The 26,298-nt window shown below is 40.5% G+C and overlaps 1 protein-coding gene across 5 annotated transcripts in view; it reads right to left on the bottom strand.

Moving 5' to 3' along the window:
* Nucleotides 1-4,043: 4,043 nt before the first annotated feature.
* RNF19A (ring finger protein 19A, RBR E3 ubiquitin protein ligase) overlaps nucleotides 4,044-26,298 on the bottom strand; it is a 78,878-nt gene continuing 56,623 nt past the window's right edge. For 4 of the 5 annotated variants that reach the window (XM_061604357.1, XM_061604348.1, XM_061604366.1 and 1 more), the window contains exons 4-11: nucleotides 17,405-17,613; nucleotides 15,353-15,497; nucleotides 13,979-14,141; nucleotides 12,756-12,870; nucleotides 11,883-12,044; nucleotides 10,233-10,446; nucleotides 9,130-9,273; nucleotides 4,044-6,834 (exon numbers count right to left, since the gene is read on the bottom strand). In XM_061604357.1, coding sequence (XP_061460341.1) covers nucleotides 6,111-6,834; nucleotides 9,130-9,273; nucleotides 10,233-10,446; nucleotides 11,883-12,044; nucleotides 12,756-12,870; nucleotides 13,979-14,141; nucleotides 15,353-15,497; nucleotides 17,405-17,613 — 1,876 coding nt within the window. In that variant the 3' untranslated portion in view covers nucleotides 4,044-6,110. The remainder of the gene's footprint in view (nucleotides 6,835-9,129; nucleotides 9,274-10,232; nucleotides 10,447-11,882; nucleotides 12,045-12,755; nucleotides 12,871-13,978; nucleotides 14,142-15,352; nucleotides 15,498-17,404; nucleotides 17,614-26,298) is intronic. The other variant, XM_061604385.1, reaches the window with a different exon arrangement.

Here is a 26,298-nt window from a genome sequence, read left to right on the forward strand (position 1 = left end):
GTGAAGGCCTGGGGGAAAAACAAAACATGGGGGGGAAATTTCCACCTGAATTTTCCAGTTTTCTTCTGAGCCTTCACATCTCTAGTTTTGTACTTCTGGAACCCCATGGTGATTTCTCATTCTTCAGTAATCCCATTTTGGCTTTAATTTCACTATTAAGAGGAATGATTCCTATATTCAGATGCTGTCTACAGAAGAATGTTGTATCAGGTGAAACAGCTCTAACTTCCCCGTTAGAGTGGAAGACCCACTCTCTGAAAACATTTTTCACATGGCTACAAAAATAACACAACTGAAACATCCTCAGGAGCAGGAAAAGACAAAGAAAGGGCTTACAGCAGGTGTGGAAAACCTCTGGCCCTCCAGAGGTTGCTGGATTACAACTCTCATTGGCCATGCTTGCTGAGGCTGATAGGACTTGTAGTTTAGCTACACCTGGAGAGCCAAAGGTTTCCCATCCCTGGTTTATAGCATTAAAGGCTCGCAACTGAGTTGCTTATCCAATATTCTCTGGTACAGTACAGGCAGTGCACATTTCAGTTCTCCATGAGTTTGTTCCAGAAAGAGTCTGGCAGGTAAATACCTTAATTTTCATAATTCATGTCCTGCTGACAATAGAGAAAAACTTGAAAACCTTAAAGGACATGTGAAGTCTGAGAAGCCAGAGGAAATGAGTTAAGGTTACTAATCATCTCGTGCCATACCACAGCTTCTTGCCTCATGCCTTCAGTTACTATTCTCTGTCCCCATTGATCCACCTTTTCCTCATTGCTACATCCTTCCCCAATATACAAACATGGAAAAAGCTGAACACTTGCATAACTCACCGATACTGGCAACCTATTTGAATGCCAGAAAGGGCATGCACACACTTGTTTCTAGAAGTACTTTGCCACCCTGTACTTTTTAGCATAGGTGTTGCAACATAGCCTATTTGCTTTGCTGAATGCTGCAGACATTCAGCTATTCTTCCAGTTCAGGTAGGGCTAGTATCATCATTTAATATTTGGCCAGTACTACTGATTGATAGCAGGTGGGTTTGAGAAGACAGCAACTGCTATGCTCTAAAGAAATGAGTGTTTAAATGAGCTGTTCTAGCAGAGCATAAAGGGAGGCATAGAGGTCAGAAGTCAAAGCTATGCAAATGAGCCCAATATTATACTCTTACCATTTCAGGCAGGATAATTCACTAACAGTTTTACTGTAGTTTCTGAAGTAGGGTTGTTTAAACTAACCATCATTAAATGTGAACCATATTTCTGAGTGATGTTCAATCCAGATCATTGACTAAGGAAAGTCATCAGGTGCCTTTAAACTTGCAGCAATGTATATAACTATGCAGGAAGCAAGTTGTACCTAGTAGGTTGACTTCCAGCAGGACTGGCCTGAAAAAGGTAAGCCAGCCCTGATTAGAAGAGTGAAGGCTGTTAGGTAGTAGCAGATTAAAAGTGTTGAGTTAAATTATACATGGGTACAATCCTATTTTTTCTGTAACGAGTGTTAGTTTTAAATTATTGTACTATTATACGTTGCAATGGATTATGCTATTAGTTTTAATCATATTCTGAGTAGTGCCCCACTTTTTATTGTACTTTTGTATGACGGATGGCCTTTGGCTAAGCAGTAAAGATCAGAGTAGCTGATGCGGTGCTCTCATGATGTTGTTAAGACTTCAGTTCCCATCAATCTCTGTCCACGTGGCCGATGGTCAAATATTATAGGAGTTGTGGTCCATCATTATCTGGAGGACATTATGTTGGCTAGGCCTTGATTTAGATAGATGGCAAGTCAATTTTTACTGCAACCGGAGGACTCCTGATTGGCTTCAGAGGACTGGCAGCCATGTGGCAAATGCTTGCCTGTGCTCCAAAGTCATAACACATGTACACATGTTGCATATCCAGCTGGAGCTCACTTTGACGAGCTCACTGCAGTAGATCTCACTCCCAAAAAGGCAATCCATTGACCAGCTAAAAAAACAAATACTCTGCGTGTGGGAAGTGCTGCTGAGAAAACTCCAAAAAAGTCTAGCTTTAAATCCTAAAATGTAGAGATACCATATATACCATTCATTGTAAGTAAATACAGAATTGTGTCTATGGTTTATCTGAGCCAACGTTCAACTACAAGTATAACTCAGGAAAATACATTTTCACTTCAAAGTTTAGCTTACATTTGCAGTACCATATTTTTAACCCATTTTGAGTACAGCTAGCAACTTTTTCACCTAGTAAAATGCCCAATATTCTCAATTTTTCATTTCCAGTTCTTTATAATATATACATGTATACATAGGCTACAGTTCAGCTGTTTCAGTACGTGCAGCAATTCTGCAGTTCTTGTCTATGAAAGGAAACCTTCCATTTATGTTTATAGAAGAGAACAGGAAGTGCCTGAAAAATACTGGATAAGAATGTAAGAGCAGCCCTGCTGAATCAGACCAAATGCCCACCTAATCTAACATCTTGTTCTCTCAGAGGCCAGCCTTATACCTAAGGAAGCCTGCAGGCAGGGCATGAGCACAACAGTGCTCTCTCCACTTGAGATTCCCAGCAACAGGCATACTGGCTATTGATACTGGAAATTGTACATAGCCATCATATCTAGTAGCTTTATATGCCATGAATTTGCCTAAATCTTTCTCTGTACTGAAGATTCCTAGAAATGTAAAGGCTAGTGGGGAGAACAGTTAGGGAAAAATGAAAAAAAACAGGGTTGTGTTTTTTTAAAAAAATTTCCACTACTCCATCCCAGGTATTCACATCTCTAAATATTCCAACATTTAGCTTCATCAAATGGCCCTGCGTTCTAGTATTACAGGGGGGACGGGACCTCTTTCTACTTTTTCCACACCATGCATAATTTATATACCTCTATGTCACCTTTTACTTGCCTTTTTCTGAACTAAAAAGCCCTAAAAGTTGTATCCTTTCCTCACAGCTAGGTTGCTCTAACCCCTTGACCATTCCGATCACTCTTTGCTGAACCTTTCCAGTTCTGTAATATTGAGGTATGGTGACCAGAACTTTACAAAGTATTATACTGGCAGATTTTCAATCCCTTTCCTAATAGTTTCTAATGTGGAATTAACCTTTTTCAAATTAAGGTAGCCACTATGATGCCAGGTTGACTTTACTGGTCAGTCACCACCATTTCAGAGGCAATAAGTGTATATGTGAAGCTACAATTTTACTTTTTTTTGCCCCCATTGTGCATCACTTTATGCTTTCTTGCTTTGACTCACTTTTGCCATTTTAAAACCTATCTACCCAGTTTGAAGAAGTCATTTTGGAGCTCCTTGCAATCCCTTTGTTTTTAACTACCCTGAACAATTTGGTGCCATCAGCAAACTTGGGACACCTCACTGCTACCCCTAACTCCTGGTCTCTTATGAACAAGTAAAAAAGTACAGGTTACAATATTGATCCTTTGGGGATCCCAATTCTTCCATTGGCTGTTGTGAATTGTGCCATTTGTGTGCACATTCGTTCATTCAACCTCATAAGAAAACTGATTTTTCTATTGATAAATGTTCATGTAATTATAAATGTAATGCTTCCATCTATATCAGACAACTAAAAGCATTTTGTAGAAAACATTTAAGTGGAAATTTGAACATTTTATTTAAAGTTTAAAAATATGGGGAAATAAGTCTTTTGGATCAAATAAATGGATCAAAATGATCCATAAGGTAGCTGTAGTATAAATACATAGAAAGACTTTTAAGTAGAGACCTTATCCCAGTCTGTGTAAGAATTGCTTTTTAATAAGTTTTTAATGCTTTTTAAAATGTTTTTAAAGCTTTTTTTAAAAAAAGATGTTTTTAAAGATGTTTTGTTTTAATATGTTAAGGATGTGTTGTTGAAACATATATTAAAGTCTGTTTTTATGATGTTTTAGAGTGTTTTTAGTGTTTTTGTTTGCCGCCCTGGGCTCCTGCTGGGAGGAAGGGTGGGATATAAATCAAATAAATAAATAAAAAGTCCCAGCAGACACTTTGCTACAAAATAAGTTTTAATGCAGTAAGAAAATACTTATATTGGAAATAAAAAATAAGGAAAATGCTACACATAATATTTTCTGTGAAATGTGTACGTAGGAAGAAAGCTGCTTTATACAAGGTCAGCCTATTTGCTCATCTAGCCCAGGATTATTATCAACTCTGACCCAGGGTCTCAAATAAAAAGAGCTTTCACATCACCTGTTATCAGATCCTTTTTAACTGGATATGCCAAAGACTGAACCTGGGACCTTCTGCATGCAAAGAATATTATTCATCAAGAAAACTAGTTCAATTCCCCGCCCCCAATTTGATTAAGCAGGTCAGAGTCCATCCAGAATACATTGCAGGGGGTTGTTTTGTTATAAGAAAATAAGAAATGTTATATTCTGTAACAATGTTAATTTCCTTATGGAAAAACTTAATTGGCAGAAAGGAGGGGTGAAAATGCCAAACACACTACTTTGCATTTGCCTTTCTATGAAACAGCCATTCATCCTACTCCAAGCATGAATGTGAATGATCACCATGAAAGAAAAATGAGCTCTCAGTACACTGCAGGGTAAAATTAATGCTTCTGATGCTTACTTGTACCATTAATAAATATTCTTCGTTTAATGGACAGAGGACAACTAAAATAGTACTCAGACATTTATTTCAGGTATGCAGTTTACACACATCATTGAGCAAATGAAAAGAGCAAATATACAAATATATCAAGCGTTACCAAATAACATATCTGGCACTAGTGTTATTCGCTGATTAAAGAAACTGGTGAAGGGAAGTCATGGAAGAGGGCTGCAGCCACCTTCTCATACAACCAAACTTTCAGTAGCACCATAATGGCAATACTTACAAAAAGCACAGAACAAAAATTGAAGGCTATTATGCCAAAGATCCACATCTTTTTCTCTGGGGTGGTAGGGGCAGAGGGCATGCATTATTATGAATTGTGTATCAAACATCTAACAGTGCAGGCGCATGAGCTACCTTCAGCTTGTGTTTAGCTGAACATCTTCCATAAGGAAGATGAGTAGGAAAGTCCCAGAAGCCAGCCATACTTGAAGCCCAACTTTTGTATGTGTGCAAGCTCTGCACTGTGCTTTATTTCTGTGCATGTGACTCGCAAAGGGATGTCAGCAAAGTTATCCATTAAAAGCCTGAGTGAGTCTTTGGTAGGCTAATACTTCAGTATTATGATACCCATTAATCTACCACAGTCAGTTGATTTGCTGAAGTTTTCCTTCAGATTCTAAAAAGGTGGCAGAAGAACACATTCTGGAAAACTTTACAGTGAAATCATCAACAGACCAGGCACTTAAAACCCTGGTCTTTTCCAAAGGCACCAAGAATTAAACAGCATAACTGAAGTCCCCTGGTGAAAGGAGACTGTATCAGTTTCTCTATAATGGATTACAAAGTAAAATGATTTTAAATTTTACAAAAACTTTTATACAGCATACCATAACCTTGTCTTCTGCTGTCAGTTGTAGATATAATTAAATTACCCCCACTTGTTTGATAAGGAGACGTCACCTTGCTACCTACCGTATATCAAGTACCAGTTTTTCATATTTAAAGTTATATTAAATGCCATAACCTTGCTCCAAGAATGCATGTCTTAGCATTACTCAGAACAGATTAGATTCTGCTCCAGACAAAGTTATCAGCATTGAAATATTTGGTATGTCACAGCAACTCATTTTTGCTATGTACTATTTCCCACAGCATGAAATTAAGTTACTGTTGTGCACTTGAAATTACTTACTGAGTTTTTACATTATGCTTATAACAAGTAGTCACTTGAGCGTTTAACATGAGTCAGCTTCCCCCCACTCAAGTATAGCAAACACAGACTTTCAGCAAAGTTATGGCAATAATACAAAACATCAACATATTTGTTTCATTGTAATGCACTTGTTAAAACCTTCATGTCACTTCACAGAGTTCTGCAACAGAATTCCACGCAAAGCATTCTGCCTTAATACAGATATATATAAAATGTAGATTGCATTGAAGCTTTGCTTCGGCTGGTTGCTGAAATTACCCGACCAGCTAACAAAAAGGGGCTCTTTAGTGGTAAATACATTTCTGCAGCACTTAACACGTTTCAAATCTCTGTTTGAATTGCAATGTTTAACTCTACAGCATGCTGTGAATGGTTGTTGTTTGTTTCTTTCAGCGTCTCACCAGTACCCACGTCTGCAATACTTGAAGTCTCATTATAAACACACTCTTCAGCAATGTGACTCAGCTGTGGAACTTCTGTATTTGAAGAAGCTGGAATAAGCAAGGAATTGCCACTTTGGTGTGGAGAGTTTTCTAAACGGTCATTTTCTACCTCTGGGAGAATGCTAACTGTGGTGAACCGGGTATGATAATCACTGGAACCATGGCTACATGAAGTTTTCATACTCTCCATATCAGAGCAACTAAACTCAGAAAAATGACTTGAGTGGGAATCAGCTACAGATGGGATACTGTCACTGAGAGAAGGAGAATCAAATTCACTGGAGTTTGTGCTTTGTTGCTCCAACAACTGAGCATCCATGTCCTCTCTGGTCTCATTTATCTTCATGCTACTCTTTTTTCTTAGTTTACCTTTGCATTTTTTCCCTGCTGATGCTTCTTTGGACCACTTGGTGGCACTAGATTTGTTTTCTGACAGGCAAGCCGATGAACAACCAGCATTACTACGACCTGCAGCACTACCATCATCAACGCTACTGCTTCCGCTGTTGTGCCTGAATTTTGTGGGCTTCGATTCAATGTCTACTTGCACCTCCATACTGCTACTGTCTCTAGAAGGGGGGGGAAAAGACAACATCCCATATCTAAAAATGTAACAAATTGTGAAATGATCTTGGCTAATAAATTCAAAGTTGAACAAATTTAAAAATAATTTTAAATTAAACTATTTTTAACACAATGAACTGAAGTTGTAGAAAAGCTGGTACAAACAACCTGCTGACTCATTCTGCTAATCTTGCCTTTAATACAATGATGTAACACAACACAAACACATGAACTTCATCACATGATGAAGCATTACTTACAGATACATCACCATATCATGCTGGCGTCTGCTACACTGGGGAGCTTTTAGCTATCAGACTCCCCCGTTACCCCAGAAGTACCAGCTTTTATCATGGCAGGTATGATCGTAAGAAATATTTATTGCAGATGAAGAAAAAACATCTCATGGTAACTTGTCAATTTCATAAGTCCTCACATGAGTTCATAACTTGGATGAAACTGTTCACATGAAGCACTTTTTGTAATTGTGTGAACAGACCCACAACCACTACTAGCCTTGCTACTAAATCCACAGAAATTACTATCCAGCACATTTTTTTAGCAGCTTGCTTGTCCAGCAATATGGGCTTGTTGACACCAGGGGTGGGGGTAAGAAACCCAGTCTCACTGAACTTAGAAAAAACTTCCCCAGGGTTATCTCCGAGTTTTTACGGGCAAGGAACCATCAACAAGATTCTTCTGCTCTACCCCATCGCTATTAATCTCTAACATCGCTTTAAGTAAAACAAACCACTGTTATTCAAATATACATTTTTTTACAACTGCAGATACTAAGTCTTGTTAACTTCAGCTGATTTATATGCTGAATTTCTGCTTTCATGAAGTAACTTGTAAATCAAGGTTCTTGCTGGACCTATTTACATTACCCAAAATCTTCACTGTCCACTTCATGCATCTGCTGCAGTACCATTTTGCCTTAAGAAACCCTTGCTACAATATACTTCAGTCCTCAAGGCACCATAGGACTTTTTACCATTTTTGTTTCACATGGTTACTCTTCTAAAAAGCACATTAAGAAAATTCCTTCCTAACTTTAACATGCCACAGATGCACAAGCACACATTCCATCTGCCCACCAATTGTTCTGAAAAGGCAGCCAGACAGAAAAACACACATGGTTGGATCTAGACTTGGGATTGATAGTGTTCCACTCAAGCCAAAAGAAAGGTGGTGGGAGGCAGTTTTCATCAATTTCTCCTTCCTTCTGCAGTCCCATCCCTGCCAAAAAGCTGCTTGAGGGTCAGGGGACCCTCTGGAGCAGCATGAAAGAGGGTAGGTGATAGAACTGGTGAAAATCAAATATCCCACCCCATCCAGCAGGAAGCCTCAAAAGATTCTCAGTCCTTTTTGTGAATAGGAGTCCTTAATTCACAGAATAGTCACACTAAATCCACTCATTTTTACCAAGCTATGCAGGCAAAGTTGGGGAGGGGGATAATAAAAAGTCCCATACCGGTTTGTTGTAAAAGACAAATACACTTTAATTGTCAAGAAAAAACATTCAAATATAACTTAAAAACCAAGCCAGGAAAAATATTGTGCCAAGAGCTTCTCAAGGCAAAGCTCCAATAACAAATCTAAGCACTAAGTGGACAGTGAAGATTTTGGTTGATTCTAGTGGGAAATCTGATTTACAAAGTCACTTTATAATAGCAGAGATCCAAACTGTAAACAAATGAATTTAAGTTAACAATGTTTTGTATCTGTAGGTAATAGCAACTCAAACCAAGGAGACCCCCCCCCAGTTCTAAAACAAGAAAAGAGGAAAGCACACTTCTTTATAATGGAGCTAAGCAGCCATGAAACCCAAAATCTATTGGGGTTATCTTAAAAAAGAAAAAGTCAAGGGGGAAAAGAAAAACCTGTTTAATAATTTGTAGCCAGAAAGGTGAAGAAATATGTAGAAAGAGGTGCTAATCTGAATATGCTAAGTGCTCCTTCCCTAATCAATAGGTAACCACGCCTCATCACTACAACCCTGGATTTAGGTTGGTGGGTTTTAAAAGGTCAATATCTTCAAGGCAGGCTAGATACCAGCATCTTTCTGTTTAGATATAATGCCCTAAATGGACTACTGGGTTACTCCAACTCACCTTCTTGCTTTGTCTGAATATGGAGCTTTCATGTAGGCTTAAGCTTTGCTATGGGGTGATTAATTTCTTTAAACAGCAGAGAAGTTCTAGGCTTGAAGAGAACAGAGGGCTAACAGCTAATTGAATATAATGATATATTATGTTATAATAATATAACACTCACATTAACTAAGTTGAATGAGATGTATTTTTATTATATTTCTACTTCTTCAGACTTACCTATCCAAAGGGATGTAAGAATTTATAATGGATCCATCCATTGCTTTGGTGCTGGCATTGTCACTAACTGTTCCTAAACTAACAGTGCCCGATTCTCCACTCAAACTGCATCTCTCCTTCTGCACGTCTGCTTGGACTTCCAACCTTGGGGAGAAATTCAATTTTAGTTTTAAATATTTCAATTTTGATTAGTTTCCAGTTTTCAAACTACTTTGGAAACGAAGCCTTTTAGAAGTTCATTAGTCATCCAATTGCACACACGTAGCAGTTTTTTGGACTTTGAAAACCTGCAAACCTCAGAAGTCAGACTTCTGAAAAGAGAGATTCCTCTTGCTCCTATTTCTATAGCAAGAGTAGGGAATCAACCTTCATAGTAAACTAGAGATGTGTCCACTACAACATAGTGTTTAATGCTAAAAACACTTAAAATGGAATGAGAAATTGCCAGGGTTATACATTTTCCACCTCCAATCCTCTAGAGAAGAAAAATATCCATTACGTTAGTATTCCAAAAGCGTTCCAGCCTACAAAAGGCCCATGTCTGGACAGGATTTTTTCCTGTTCCCCCTGAAATCATTAAGGATTAAGCCTGCCATACATAGGCCATGAAGAAGAATTCCTCATGCTATCCTATCACAGTGCTCACTGTACTTGAGAGAGAAAACCAACCACAGAACTGGGGTAGCACCACTTTCGAGCAAAAAAAGGAAAAAAGGAGGGGAAATAATATTTGCTTCTCCTATTTTGACCTCAACACATTTTTTTAAAAAGGTTTATCCACGCCCCCTTTAACAAAAATTGCAATAATCCTGACACACCAGAGATGCTGCTGTTAACTCCTATTTCAAGAACAGCTTCCATATTTTATAGTACCTGCCTTTCCTTCCCTTCCTTTCTTATAACTGTAGCTGAGAGCCACAAGTATCAGAATTCTTATTTAATCCAAGTAAAGTAACAATTTTTCAGACAGCGTATGATCAAAATACAAAGGTGTCACATCAGAATGTACAACGTGCAGCTGCAAAATATAAAAGTTAATTTTCTTCAGGCTAATTGTACAAAACCAGAAGAGGGGGTTGAACACTGGAGACAGATTATCTTACCTGTTAAAACAGCTCACCATTGCACTTCCTGACAAACTCCCTGTTATGCTAGCTCCAGCCAGGGCCATGGTACTGGCAGTTTCACTCAGGTTGTCTCGAATGGCTCCTATTCTGTCCATATGGCTGCCACTTGCACTCAGGCTTCCAGTCAATCCTCCAACACTTTCTTCCCCTATGCTAGGGTTATTACGTGCCTCTGCTACTGATGTGGTATCTAAATTTGAAAAGGTATGGTATTTAAAATTAATAGGAAAGTATTTTACTGAAACTCCTTCAATGCAGAGAGAGACATTACTCTTGGGGAAACCACAATAGTGACTCTGCTAAGGTTGCTGTTAAGCTTTTCCATCTGTCCCAAGAATTTGGGGTGGGTGCTGGTCCTAGATTGCTATAACTACAATGACTGCAGGGGAAAGGGTGCACACAATCTAGCAAAGCCAGGCAAGGCCTAAAGACAACTCCAAGCAAGGCTTAGAGACCATGAGGATGAGATTGAAACAGTCCCAAATTACATAAAAAGGAATGTGTATTTCCCCGCTACAAGACTCCTCAAACCTGTCTTGAAAAGAAAAAGCGAAGGAGGTCAACTCAGCTACTTCCACAGCTTGAGTTTTTCCTTCTATTGCTATACTGAGAGGGAACAAAGCATCCCCTCCAGAACTGAGCTAGATATAAGACTGAAACAACCTGCTGCAGCAGAAACCAGCACACTACTAGCTAGTTTCATATTACTATATTCACTTCAAAAATATCTACACCACTTTTCCAAACTAAGGAAATGGTAAAAATAACACAGTCACCACAACAAGATAAAGCAACAGCAATATATTATTAATCAAGTCAGCAGTATCAAATTGTCAGGACCAAGAGGTATCTAACTCCTCAGTATATCCTAAACATTTCCCTACTGGAGTCAGAAAGCTCAGGTTACTCAGTTATTTGAAGACAGTGAGATATTGCTGATTATTATGCCTGGAGGATATCTCTCTTTGCCAAACATATGTGTGTGTGTGCAGGGCTGGCTCCAGGAATGCCGGGGCCCTTGGACATCAGCCTGCCCCGGGGCCCTCCACTCCCCTTCCGCGATCTGCGGCACAAGCTGCGCCGAGGATCACAAGACAAGAGCCTCCAAGCCACCTGCCGCTGCCGCCCGCCACCATCCCCCCCGCTCCATCTACCTTTCTCTGTTCTTTGCAGCTGCGCGCACTGCACGCGCATTGCTGCCATCAACCAAGATGGCGGCAGAGGCTTCAGTCCCTTACGGAAGCCTCGGCTGCCATTTTGATTGCTGGCAACCCTGCACGCGCAGTGCGCACAGCCGCAAAGAACAGCAGAGAAAGGTAGGTGGAGCGGGGGGGGATGGTGGCGAGTGGTGGGTGACAGGCGGCAGCGGCGGGTGGCTCGGAAGCTCTTGTCTTGCTATCCACAGCGCAGCTTGTGCCACGGATCACAGAAGGGGAGCGGAGGGCGCCCCAGGGGCTCCTGTAGCTGCGGGGCCCTTGGGCCAGTGCCCAACCTGGCCGCCCTTTGGAACGGGCCCTGTGTGTGTGTGTGTATGCATGCATATGAATTTTCTAGCACATTATACACTCCATAAAACTGTAACTGACAATTCCAGCGACCAATAAACAAAAAAGTGACCTCCCTTACCTACTGCTGCATTTGTTCCACCAACAGTTATATCATTTTCATCATCAAATTCTATTCTGACTCCCTTTCCATTTCCAGCAGATACACCACAACCTCCGCTTCGACAGAGAGAGATAGGAACTACTCCATACACATATGCCAACATAATAGGGACACCTATTCCTGCAAGGGAAAGGCAGAACACTATAATCAGTACAGATTGTGTGGATGGGTATGTAATATATGTGTACTTCCTTATTGTACAATTTAATAGGCTATGAAAAAAGAAGCAAAGAACAAAAATCAGAATTCCTAGCATGACAAAAAAGGCACTCACCTCAATCCTGCATACTCCTCCTGAGGCCAGGAGTTTCTATTTGGCATTGAGAGTCTCTGCTTCTGATGTCTTCCCCATTAATATAAATGGTGAAGCACACACACTATTTTGTACCCCTGGATCTGGTTCTTCCATTGGAATTAATGGAACTGTACACAGAGGCCCACAGACATATCTAAGCACACAGATATCTTGAATTGAGGTTCTAGTTCTCAAAGAGGAATTTACCAATCCCACTTCTGAATAAAATAATTGGGAGGAGTGTTAGAAGGGGGAATTATGTTTCAGCCTCTTATACTGTTATAAACGTGTCACACATCTCCAAAAATCCTTAATGAATGTATGCAATATATGGAAATTAAAATACATCAATAAATATATATTTGAAATGCACCTTCGAAAGACGTTCAGTTCTAGGAAATGGACTGCTAACAACATCAGTACTATCTATCCTTTGTTCCCCATTTTTACAATAAGTGTACACAGTGGCTTTAAATTCAGTACAAATAGCTTATTCTGAAAATATTTTCATGACTTTTGCCAGCACCTTTACTTACCTACAGTTACTGCAGCTACAACTGGAGAAACAATTACAGACAAGGTTACTCCACCTGCAATGGCCAAGTTCCTCTTGTGCTTTGAAATATCTTTGCCCTCATAGCGATTGTGAATCTTTAAGAAATAAAGGGGAGTATTTTAGATCATATTGCACATTACAGGTGGAATGCTATAAAACTGAGAAGTGATCCCAGCAATGAATTTATCTGTGCTTTTTGGCAGTTTTAAATGAATGTTACCCACTGAATATTAAAAATGAAACCCACTGAATACTAAAAAAAGTATGTCAATGTTTCCATCTGTCACGTGTATGGAAAAATTCTAAACATGTTTGGGAGCCTCTATTTCATGGCAGGTTAACAGGTAGCCATTTTTGTAAGCACTTGTCACGTTTAGTCTCTCCTCTCCAGTTTTTTGTACATTCTGTAAAATCATCTCATGCAACTCTCTCACCTCCTACTTCAGACATTGATTACAACCAAGAGGGGTTAATACTGGAGAGGGAAAAATAATAAATTTGCAGAAATAAGAGAAAATAGGTGAAAATGGAATTGCAGGGGGAGGAAATTAAGTGTTGGTTCTGATCTTTAAAGCTCAAAACTTCTTGGGACCAGGTTATACAAAGTGTTATCTACACCCAATATAAACTCACCAGGGCTTTAAGATCTGCATCAGAGGCCCTGCTTGTACCCTCACCTGTAAAGTTGATTCAACTGGCAGTTCAAGAGACTAGGCCTTCTCTGTGGTGGCTCCCAGGTAATCCAACTTCCTCACCACTAAGGTGCGGGTAGCTCCCACATTGCAAGTTTTTAAGTGGGTTTTTTAAATGATTCATTTAGAGCTGCCTTTTCTTAAAGGAGGTGTCTTGACAATTCTTGATGACAGAATATGTTTTAAGTATTACTAGTTTACTGAATTATATGCTGCTGTTTATCCATTTTTTAAAAAATAACTGACCTTTGTGTTTAAAAATAATTGCAGGGTTTTCTTGTTTTTAAATGTATTTTACTTCATTATGTAAGCCAGCTTGTGACAGCTATGCCCTAAAGGCAGCCTATAAGTATTAATATATTAGATAATAAAATATAACAAAATATTACTACTACAACCACCACTCTATAACAAGTACAACATATTGCAATGTTAACAAACCCTAACCATGTATACAGAAGAATCCAAGTGCTGTCTAACTGAAGAGGCTAAATACACACAGCCACCTTACCTTACGTCCCACATATACTGGTATTCCAATAATCATAGCTGGAATAGCAATGCCTGCTATTAAGGCAATTCCTACAGGTGCACCTACAAGTGTCCCCAATTGCCACAGTATTTTCTTCTTCCGACTCCATGGTTTTTTCCCCCAGAATGTACAACCTGATGGACTATGAAAAGAAATGTTCAGTAAGTAAGGCCAACTAATGATACACAGTGAATAATTCCAAGTAACCATCAGTTTCGATGAAATTCTCTAACAGAATGTATGTTTGAATCTCTAATCTTACTAAAGTATTATAGTAAAGGAACACTATACTATACTATGGTGGGGGATCTGAAATTATTACAGGACCAGACCAGCAGTACAGGATCTATATTCAGTGCATTTTCTTTTTGGTTGTATCAGATCATGTCTCTTTCCAGGGATGAAGCTAAAGCGTTCAACTCAGGTCTGAATGACGTTTCTCAGCCTACATTTTAAGTGAACCTCCTTAAGACATATGGGGAAATAATTACCATCCTCAAATGTAAGTGAAACATCTGACAAGTTGTGTTTTGTGTGAGATGTAGTGCTAAGTTATGGCACCAACAATGCAAGGATTTCCGTTTGCACAGCTAAACTCCCCCTTTCCTTCGTGCACCTCCTAAATTGGTTCTAGTGGTTCCCCCAACCCTCCGTGGCAGATTTGGGGAGGGTGCAGGGGAAAATCCCATTGCACAAGCAGAAATCCTTGCCCTGATGGGACTTACTAGTTGAATACCGCCCTGTTTCTCTAGACCTGAGAACAAGCAGTCCAAAAGAAAAGGGAAGGCGCAGGCTTGCATACATCTTGCACTTGCTTCAACCATTCTTAAGCAGAAGCTCCAAAGCCTGTAATGAAGTGGTGTAGATGTCCTATTTCTCCCCAACATGGCCAGACACCAGAACAAGCAGAATGTTCGCTTTTCTGCAGGGAGGACAGATAGTGGGGGAGGGCAACTGCTGAGACAAATTCCAGTCTAGTGAAAGTTACTGCACAAAATCCATTCACCCATCTTTCACAACAAAATAAATACTGAGGCTTCCAACATCACTTTAATTATACTCTGGAGAGAACCTTAATATGCACAAAGCTACAAAAAAGTATGGTGCTCCCTACAGTAGACACCCAGGCGAAGACCCTACCTTGTGTAACCTCAGTAACTTCTCCCCTTTTGAAAAAAATCAACCTGGTATGAAAATAAAATTCTGTCAGACTAGAATAAAGAGTGCATCAAATGTGCATGACTAAGACAGATTTCATATTCATAATCTTTTATTTCATTTATTAAAAAGGATTTATGGCCTGCCCTTCATTAATGGGGTACAACACAAACTTAGAACTCTTCCAATACATACCTTAAATAATGCAAGTCTGAAATCTCCTTCATACATAGCCAACAGAACTCACAACCACAGACTGCACATGTCATGTGATTGCAGCTTCCATCATTCATCTTTATTATATAAGCAGCACAACGCGGGCATGGCTTTATGTCATCAGCTGTTTAAAAAGGAAAACCAATGAGCCCACTGCTTGTGAGAACAAATAAAACTGAAACTAAATAAAGTCTGAAAATGTTTACAGATTCTAACTAGAGAACAGCATTTCTACACTATTACAGTAAGGTATACTTCTCTGAAGTGGCACCCCAACTCTGGAACTCCATCCCCCTTGAGGAGTGGATGGCTTCCAGCTTACTTGTTCAGTCAGGCATTTGGAAGAAACTGATTGTTCAAGGTCTTAAACTACTCAATGATTGTTACTAAACTTATACTGCATAATGATTTTTTAAATCCTTGGTTATTATCTTGTTTAAATTGTTTTACTAGTGATTATGTTGTGCTGTGTCTGCAAACCACCTAGGCATCCTGATTGGGTGAAGGGTGGTCTAAAAATCTAACAACCAACAATTACAAACAGTGAAACTGCCAGTTACTTGTCCACTTAATTTACTCCATGTATGATTTTATTTTCTTCACTACAACCTCTCTAGAATAAGGCCTAAATATTCATAACAAGAGGTCATTTAAAAGTTTTTAACAGCACATGACTATTTGCCATTTTTTTTAAAAAAAATTGAGATACTCAGATTCTTCTGAATGAAATCAAAACACACATTTAAACATGATGAAATGAACAAATATATTCACAAGACATATTACAGGCTGTATCTATTCTGTCCACCAGTTTGCTTCTCTTATGACTCAGGGCCTAACTTCATGGTGAGTGCAAACATGTAACAAATCTCCTAATAGTATTTTTCTGCAAAAAATTTTTAGAGGGGGTAATTTGGAGCAGAGTAGTTGCGGGAGAAAAAATTAAATACAACCTCTCCCAACTTCTTTGTTCCAAGTAATCTCTTCCATAAGTTGCATTACCTGAGAAAAAGTATCTAGAGTTTTAATACATATATGTAATTGTTAATTAGGCCATTGGTTAGGCTCTTCTCTAATATAGATAGCTATTCTGAGCCCTTATGATAGAAAGAAGTCTAAAATAAGGATATTACTTCACATTTAGGCATGCTCCAAAGGGTTGTGTGAACACCCCCTCCCACAGCACCTTACTGACCAAAAAAAATTCACAAAAGCCAGAGGACATATGAAATTAAATGCAGCACATGCAGATTCCACCAGAACAATTGCCAACTTTGCTGCTCATGTTCTGGGAGAAGGTATTGGGGAGGGGGGTAGATTTTCATAGACTTAAAAGTTGCATCTGTAACCTAATACAACAAAGAAGCACCCAGGCCAGATACCCATATTCAAGTAAAAATCCAAGGGAGAGTACAGTGAAGTTTTTCTCTCGACATCAAATGGATCCTTAAAGTGATCTTCCCCCCTGCCCAAGATTCTCCAATGAGGTTTTTGGCTGTCCAGGGTGAAAGCACTTCACGAACAAAGCAAGGCATTATATACAGGCACTCTTCTTGCACAGGTAACAATGAGCATATTATCACAGATGAGTCAACGGAGGTGGATAGGCATGGTTATGAGCTGCAAAAGTGTTAGCACAAGGGTAGTTTTTTAATTTAAAAAGTCTAGAAAGCTCTACCGTTTATATTCTACTTAAATTATTTTATAATTTGAAGGTCTCCCCAAAGGTAATCTGAAGTGAAAACCATTAATGGAATTTCAAATTAAGAGTTCTATTAACAAATAAATCATGAAAATGTATAGTTTTACAGGCCATTTATCTTGACTAACCTCCATTAATGTCAGGCATCACTGGCTTCATCATCCTATTTCAGGTTATTGTGCATTTTACTAGATTTTGCACCAACATTTGTTTAATGCTGAAATATGGACTAATGAGTCCTGTATCTCCTTTCTTTATAAAGATCAATACCCAGTGAATAGAACAGTTACCTAATATGTAAAAGACCTAGAATTTAAAATAATAAATACCTGCTGCTCCAGACTCCTGGCTATAGCTAATGGATGAAGAACGAATTGTTCGCAAACGTAGGCTCTGGGCTCTCTCCTGGCGAGCAGCATCACAAGTCTGGTTGGGATGCCAAATTTGTTTACAGTGGTAGCAGAATTCAGTTCCACAGCCTTCACGTCCACATGTAAGTTTAGGACAGCTTGCACAGCCAAAAGCTATTACAGCATACCTAAAATGATCATGAATAGGTAGGAGGAAGATTATTCTCAGTTCCATACAGTCGCAATTAGAATAGCTGACTTTCGGGGAGCAAGAAATGCCTCTTACTATGTAAACTGGAAACAAAACTACATTGTCACTGTGATCTAGTTAATTCATAGCACAAAACTTTGTACCATTTGAAGCTAAAGCTCTAAGCCCTTAAGTATTCCACAGCTTGTAGCAAGTACTCTGTGGTCCAAGTCACAAATTTCATATTGGGGTGGTACATCCTAGATTCTCACATTTCTAAACACTTGGAGCAAACCTTAAGCCATCTATAACAATGGTGCTATTTGACACTAGGGCTAGCATACTTGCAGATTAGCAGTTTAAAGAGCAACTTGTTTGAACGTTTGTAATGGTCGCTGGATCAGCAAACATATTCAACAAATAATGGTGTTATTTCTGAAGGTCTTTTAGAAGTTGTACACATTTTTGCTATTAACAGTGAATCCAAATAGACTACGTAACAGTCATACTTCAGTTTGCAGTTGCTTGCATTCAGTGAAACCCACATGTAGATTATGGATCTTGACGCTATCAAACAAAAATGAGTGATCTAAGTTCTCAACTCACCTCATTGTGCCAAGACAAAAGGGAGTAGCCACTAGGTATTTACAACCATTCTATGTAGTAACATGAATCACTATTATTATTAGTACCACCAACATTTATTACTCCATCCAAATGTCTCGGGGTGGGTTACAACAATGTTAAAATATGACAATCAACACAATTTAAAAGCAACCTAAAATCCCCCAAACCTACAGCCATACTACCCTGAACACGCCCAATCTTGTCTGATCTGAGAAGCTAAGCAGAGTCAGGCCTGGTTAGTACTTAGATGGGAGACCACCTATGAATACCTCTTACCATGAAAACCCTATGAATTTATATATATAAAAGATTCATAGGGTCACCATAAGCGGTAATCAACTTGAAGGCATGTAACCACAAAATCCCCAAATAGGGTGGGTCCTAAACATACACATCTCAGGTGTCAAAGGCCAGGGTAAAGAGGCACATCTTCAGCATTTGCCTAAAAGTGTACATCAAAGTTGCCAGATGCAACTCATGGGGAGGAAGTTCCACAACTTAGGGGCCACGACAGAGAATACTCTCTCCCAAGCCACCACCCGCTGATCTTCTGAGGTTGGAGGAACTAATAAAAAGGACCCCTCTGCCAATCTCAATACCCAAGAGGGTCAGTAGGGAAGGAGAAGGTCTTTCAGATATTTGGGACCTAAGTCATTTAGGGCTTTAAACCTAGGCATGAGCACCTTGAATTGGACAACCAATGTGCCTGTTTTTAAAACAAAGGTTACATGAGATCTAAAGGGAACCCCAGCCAATAATCTGGCTGCTGCATTCTGGACCAGTTGAAGTTTGAGTCGTCTTCAAGGGTAGCCCCATGCAGAGCCCATTGCAATAAATACAATCAGGAAGTTACTAGAATATGAAATAGTATGGCCAAGTCATCTCTGTCCAAAAGGGGCCAAAGCTGGCGAACAAGCTGGAGCTGGAAAAAGGCACTCCTAGCCACTGAGGTCACCCGAGCCTTCAGTGACAGAGCTGCATCTGGGAGCACCTCCAGCTGTGAACTTGCTACTTCCAGGGGAGTACTACCCCATTCAGAACAGGCTGTCTCCTGACCTGCTGGACATGAGAACTCTGGACACATAACACCTCTGTCTTCTCAGGATTTAGCCTAAGTTTATTGACCCACATCCAGCCCATCACTGCCTCCAAGCACTGGTCCAGCACCTCAACTGCCTCTCCTGATTCAGACAGAACAGAGAGATAAAGTAGGTGTCATCTGCATATTTATGACACCTCACTCCAAATCTCCTGATGACAGCTCCCAACGGCTTCATATAGATATTAAATAGGGACAAGATGGAACCCTGCGGAACACCACATGACAGGTCCCATGGTGCTGAACAAGAGCCTCCCATAACTACTTTTTGGAAGAGGCCATGGATGTATGAGCAGAACCACTGAAGCTCAGTGGCCCCAAACCCAACCTCACTGAGACACTCCAGAAGGATGTGGGGACAACAGTATTAAAAGCTGACAAGAGATCAAGGAGTATGAGCAGAGTTGCATTCCCCCTATCTCTCTCCCAACAGATGTCATCAACCAAGGCAACCAAGGCAGTTTCAGTGCCATCCAGGCCTGAAGCCACACTGGAATGGATCCAAGTAATCAGTTTCCTCCAAGCATGCTAGAAGCTGAACCACCATCACCTTCTTGAGCACCTTGCCCCAAAAGGGGATATCTGCCCCTGGGTGATAGTTGTTTTAACACATCTGGGTCCAGAGAGGTCTTCTTAAGAAGAGGACTCACCACCGCCTCCTTCAAGGCAGATGGTACCTCCCCTTCCTCCAGTGAAGCATTAATCATTCCCTGGACCCACCCAGCCACACCCTACAGCTAGCTCTAAGAAGCCATTATGGGCAAGGGTTAAGGGGGCAGGTGGTTGGCCACACTTCTTCCAGGAGCTTGTCCACAGCCTCATGCCACAATAATTTAAACTGATCCAGTACGGATAGAACAGACAGTGCTCTGGATGCCCCGGATGCCCCGGATGCCTCCACTGAACTTGCTCTGACTGTGGCATCCAACTCTGCCTGAATCTGAGGGATTTTGTCCCTAAAACGTTAGAATAAAATTAGTTCTGCTCAGAAACTCTTGAAGTCATACTACGGGGAAAGTTAGTTAAACTACAATCCTCAAGTGCAACAAATCAACTGCATAGTCTGGCATCAGTTATACGACTCAATATCACTGTTGTTAATTGACTACTTCCAAATCCATGAATTGTCTACTGTATAAAGCAGGGTCAATATAATGAAAAGTGGCCATCTCGGGCTCCTTTGTCGTCACAGGGAAAAGTTAGTGAGTGAACCAGGAGATCCTACTAAAAATGCAATCTCTCCCGTTCATACATTCTGCATTCAAATAAATATGTGTGAGCCCAAGTCTTGCCCTGAATTTGCAGCCCTGGGCTCCTGCTAGGAGGAAGGGCAGGATATAAATCAAATAATAAATTTCAACATCTGAAAAAATCCCAGGGGCCCAGGTACAGCTGTAAACAGGCTTAGATTCAAACACTGAGATATCTGAAAATGCAACATTGATGGCAATCTTAATTGCATATCTCTACCTGACAACCATCAGAGAGGAAGCGGGACACACTGTATGAAATAAACATAGTGCAGACAGAAAATCAATCAGGACTAAAATAGAACACTCTCCCTCCCAATACACAAGAGGTTTGACTCTGAAATTAAGCTGTTAATCCCAGATTTTCCCATGAATGTTCTTTAATGAAATAGCAGTAATGCAATAATGCTGTCTGTAGAAAGGAAGGCATGTTTAAGAGACTAAGAGAAATTCTACTCTTATGTGTAGAAATATGGGTGTTGCTTGCAGAATCAGGAACAGAGGTATACACTATCTGGGAAGTATAAGATGGAGAGTCTTGAGTTCTCTCTCCTCTAGCCATAGAGAGATGTATTTTGCTTTGGCAAGTTATTACAAAAGATACAAAGAGTATAAATGAAATGTTCAGAAAACACATATTCTCTATTCCACCCCACCCCCCCAATTAGGGGAAGAAGTCCTATACCCTACCAGAGTTTGCTTGATAGAAACAATCAATGGGCAACATAGCTAAACAAGTCTGGTGTTCACATCATCTCCATAAATCCATGCTTTAAAGACTGCATGCCATTTTAAGAAGGCAGACTACACAAACAGCTGCATTCTACTACTTAGCAGTAGCAACAAACTGGCTTGCTCTGACACAACAGGGTTAGCAACCGAGCCTTGGCAGTCAGCAGAATGATCACTGATTATCAAGCCAGATAGTTCAACCAAGGAAGCCCACAAAGGGTTGTATTCCTTTTCTTTTTCACTATTACAACTGTGCATATCAGAATTATGACTTGCATTCTCCAAGACCCCACAGGAAGCAAAAAGGCCAAGCACCTGTGCAACAGCTCCAATGGCTACTGTTGGCCAAATCATGTGCCAGTACATCAGCCATGTAACACTGTCCCTGGAGCACCATCGGCTTGCAGCTTCTTGTGGGATCGATTTCAGTTACAGCCTGAGGCTGCAGACAGGACGATTGAGGCGGTGAGGCTGACTACATGCCCTCTTGATCCCTGCCCATCATGGCTGGTAAAATTTAGTAGGAGGGGACTGATTGGATGGGTCCAGGGAGTGGTCAATGCCTCACTACAGGAGGCAGTTGTGCCCACCGCCTTAAAAGAGGTGGTGGTATGGCCCCTACTGAAGAGGTCCCACATGGATCAAGAGGTTTAGAAAGCTACCTTTCAGTTTCTAATACAGTACTCCTTTCCTGGGCAAGGTGATCGAGAGGATGGCCAGCTGCAGGCATACCTGGAGGAAGCAGATTATCTAGATCCATTCTAGTCTGGTTTCCAGCCTGGTTTCAGGATTGTAACAGCCTTAGTGGCTCTGACTGATGACCTTTATTGGAAGAGAGACAGGAGCAATGCGACTCTGTTGGTCCTCTTTGACCTCTCAGAGGCTTCTGACACCATTGACAATGGCGTTCTTCTGGAATAACTGAAGGAGGTGGGAGTTGGAGGTACTGTACTATAGCAGTTATTCTTCTACCTGCAGGGCCATTACCAGAAAGTAGTACTAGGGGACTGTTGCTCGGTTCCATAGCTTTGGGACTGTGGGGTCCCATAAGGGCCCCTTCTGTGACCTGTGCTGTTTAACATCAATATGAAACTGTTGGGAGGTCTCATCTGGGGATTTGGAGCACAGTGTCATCAGTATGCTGATGACACACAGCTCTATCTTTCCATCTGAATCAAGAGAGGCTATGAAGGTGTTGAACAGGTGTCTGGTGGCAGTGATGGGTTGGATAGGAGCCACTAAACTGAGGCTGAATCCTGATAGAACAGATCTGCTGTGGGTGGTTCTCATGTTCAGGAATTAGGTGCACAACCTGTTCTGGGAGGGGTTGTACTCCCCCTGAAGGAACAGTTTCATAGTCTTGGAGTACTCCTGGATTCTAACTTGTCACTATAGTTCCAAGTGCCTTCTATGGCTATGGGCCATTCCTGGACTGGGACAACTTGGCCTCAATTGTCCATTCTGTGGTGACTTCCCATTTGAACTACTGTAATGCAATGTATGTGGAGCTGCCCTTGAAGATGTTCCAGAGGCTGCAGCTCATGCAGAATATAGCTGCTAGGCTGGTAAGTGCAGCAGCCCAATGGGACTATGGGTCACTGGTCCTGAAAGTGCTGCACTGGTTGCAAGTGAGCTACTGGGCCCAATTCAAGGTGTTAGTACTAGCAGATAAAAACCTACATGCCTTGGAACCAAACATCTAAAAAAAGCTCCTTCCCCACTATCAACCATCTTGGGCCTTACAGTCAGCAGATGAGGCCTTGCTGGTGCCGCCGCCACTGGGGGCTACCTAAGTTGGCACTGATCTGTGACAGGTCTTCACAGTGATGGCTCCATTTGTGGCTTGCCCTCTGTGGTGGAATGTGTCTGTCTCCATCACTATTGACTTTTAGCGGCAATTTGAAAACATTCTTGTTTACCCAGGCATTTGATGGCTGAAGAGGACTGTTTCAGGCAACCCAGAAATTACTGAAGGTTTTTAACTGTAGCTGTTTTTAGAACTTTTAAAATTGAAATTGTGTTTTAGAATATTTTAACTGTTTTTGGAATGCTTTTCTTTTTACTGTTAAATTGTTTTGTTGATGTTTGCCACCCTAGGTTCCTTTGGGAGGAAGGGTGGGATGTAAACAACAACATGAGATTCTGTGCACAGTAATACACAATTTCCAAAGTACAGATCCACAGAATGCACACATGTAGCTATGCAATATAGTCTCAAAAATACAAACTAAAATTTCACAAGTCTACAAGAAATGAGAACTGTGTGTATGTTAATGCCAGCATTTCCCCTTTTGTCCTTCCAAATGCTTAGTGAAAGTGAAAGGTAGTTCAAGTATTCTGTAGTCTTCCAACTATTATTTCCTTAATTTCAATTTGTCACGTGTTGCAGGTACTCTAAGAAAGTATTTCAGACTCACACATGATTGGGTGTGCGTGTGCTGGATTTGCAGAGATATGCAAGGAAGCGTGGAACAGCAAGAGGTGGATAGGGATAACTGTCCTGCCCTCCCACTCTAGCAGATCCAGTAGGCACTAGTCATTACTGCCTTCAACACTAACAATGGGCCAACATCATCTTTTCATATAGAACCCCCCCACATCCATGTCACAGTGTGAAGGAGAGGGGCTGACTAAAAGAACCCTGACTTTGAAAGACTCTCTCTCTGATTAACTACCAATAATAGGCAGATTTTAAGAGGATTACTGGCAAGTTATAATAGAGACGTTAATTCTATGACAACATCTGGTCTATAAAACCTCTGCAAGAAGATATTTTGAAAGTAAAGAACAGAGTATGATATTGGCCTGATTCACATGCAAAGCTAAGCCAAAGGTTGGTTCTTCCCTGTTTGTTTTGCTGCTGCTCTACAATGAGCTAAGCCATGGCCTGAAATGCCTTCTGAACCTGGGCTCATGGTTTAGCTCTCTCTAGTTTAGCCATGAGCTGTAATTAAGTTCTGTTCTTGGTTTATGTGTTGTCCTGGAGAGCTAAACCACAAACCCAGATTAGGTCAACACACTAAATCACACCATGGCTTAGTTTAGCATGGTGCAGCAACAAAACAACGGCAAAGAACAAAATGGCTATGATCTCCTCTCTGGAAGCCTGTGCATTTTCATGAAGCCATGGTTTGGCTTAGCATGACATGCAAACCAGGCCATTGACAGAACTTGCTAGTCAACAGAACAGCACTATGAAGTTTCTAAAAAAGAAAAAAAGATTAGCACACTGGATGTAGACTGTTCATATCAGGCGTAGAGAACCTGATATATGGCCTTCCATGTTTCTCTATCGGCCCTTGGGACTCTCCCTAGGCCATGTCTTCTCAGGCTATACCTCTCACCAACCCTACACCCTCTTTCCTCCAACCAAGCAAAAAGCAATAAAAGAGTGTGTGTACATACAGAATCCTTATCTCTGTGTGGTGGGAATACAGCCTACTATACAAAGTAAGACTCACATCCATTGCCTCATCCATTGTCTCTAGCCTTGCCTGCTACTGGCGTGTGGGTCTCAGGAGTTTGCCTATGAAGGCATGTGGCTCTTGGGCTGAAAATGCTTTCCCCACCCCTGGTTTATATTATTGTCATATCAGTCATATAATATTATGCTTTATATCTTCAATATATTTAGACTTGGTACTTTTTGTTTTTAATGCATCTATTGTCTTTCAGGCATATGTTGTAGACTTTCTTCTTCTAAGTGGAGATTTTTATCCCAGTGAGTATCTGTATTGGATATGCAAGGTTTTTGTATATATTCAATTGTTTTATGTATGTTTAGAAATGTTTCATAGAAAGTGACTTAATGACTGTAATAATAATTTCATTTCATTTATATCTGTCAGACTGTATCTCCCTATATGAGCCTGCCTGGGCCCTGAGATCCTCAGGAGAGGCCCTTCTCTCAATACCTACGTCCTCACAAACACGACTAGTGGGGACGCGAGATAGGGCCTTTTCAGTGGCTGCCCCGAGGCTTTGGAACTCCCTTCCTAGGGAAGCAAGAATGGCCCCTTCCTTGCAGTCCTTCCGTCGGCAAGCAAAGACTTCTTTATTTCAACAAGCCTTTGGAACTGAAAGCTGTTAAGGACAGGACCTGAAGGGTGCTGCATTGCTACTGTCTAACTGTATTATTTTAAACTAAGTTTGAATTATTTTAACTGTATGTATGAATGGTTTTAATACTGTAAATAGTTTAATTCGATTTTAATCTAGACTTTTGTATGTTTTTAATTATATGTGTGCTTTTATCTGGAAGCCGCCGTGAGTTCCAGTTTCGGAAAAAGGGCAGGGTAAAAATAATGATAATAAATAAATAAATAAAATATTATTTTTAACAAAAATGTATTGAACACCTTAAAAAAGAGGCTTTACCAGAGTGACATGTGATCCAGCCCATACAAGACTGGTGAGGGAGCTGATTTTGTAACACATGAATCACCCCTAACAGAACAATCCTATGCATGGTCATGGAAAAATAAACTCCAGTGTGTTTAATGGGGCTAAATCCCAGAAAAGTGTGTAAACACTGCAGCCCAAATCTATGATACAAACCTTAACACGGGCAATACAAAAAAGGCATCTAATTATTTTTGGTCCTGGGACAGAGTAGATTAGAAGGATGTGATGCAATCAAAGCCACACAGGACCCACAGCAAAAAATCATGTAAAAAGAAGAGTCACTCAAATAAAATAACACCATGAATCAACAAAAGGGGAGGCAAACAATTATCTTGTATTGTTCTGACAGAATCAGACAGTTAGAGGGAGCCTTGTAAGCCATCTAGTCCAGCTTTATGCAGCAAATCCAAAGCTAGAGCATCCCAAACAGATGACTGTTCAACCCCTGCTTGAAGACTTCCAGTGAGGGAGAGCACATCACTCCTATAGACAGTCCATTCCATTGTCAACCTGCTCTTTGGTCAAGGAGTTTCTTCTACTGTTTAACCAAAACCTACCTATAACTTAATCC

The sequence above is a fragment of the Rhineura floridana genome, chromosome 1, assembly GCF_030035675.1.
Source record: "Rhineura floridana isolate rRhiFlo1 chromosome 1, rRhiFlo1.hap2, whole genome shotgun sequence".
Lineage (NCBI taxonomy): Eukaryota > Metazoa > Chordata > Lepidosauria > Squamata > Rhineuridae > Rhineura > Rhineura floridana.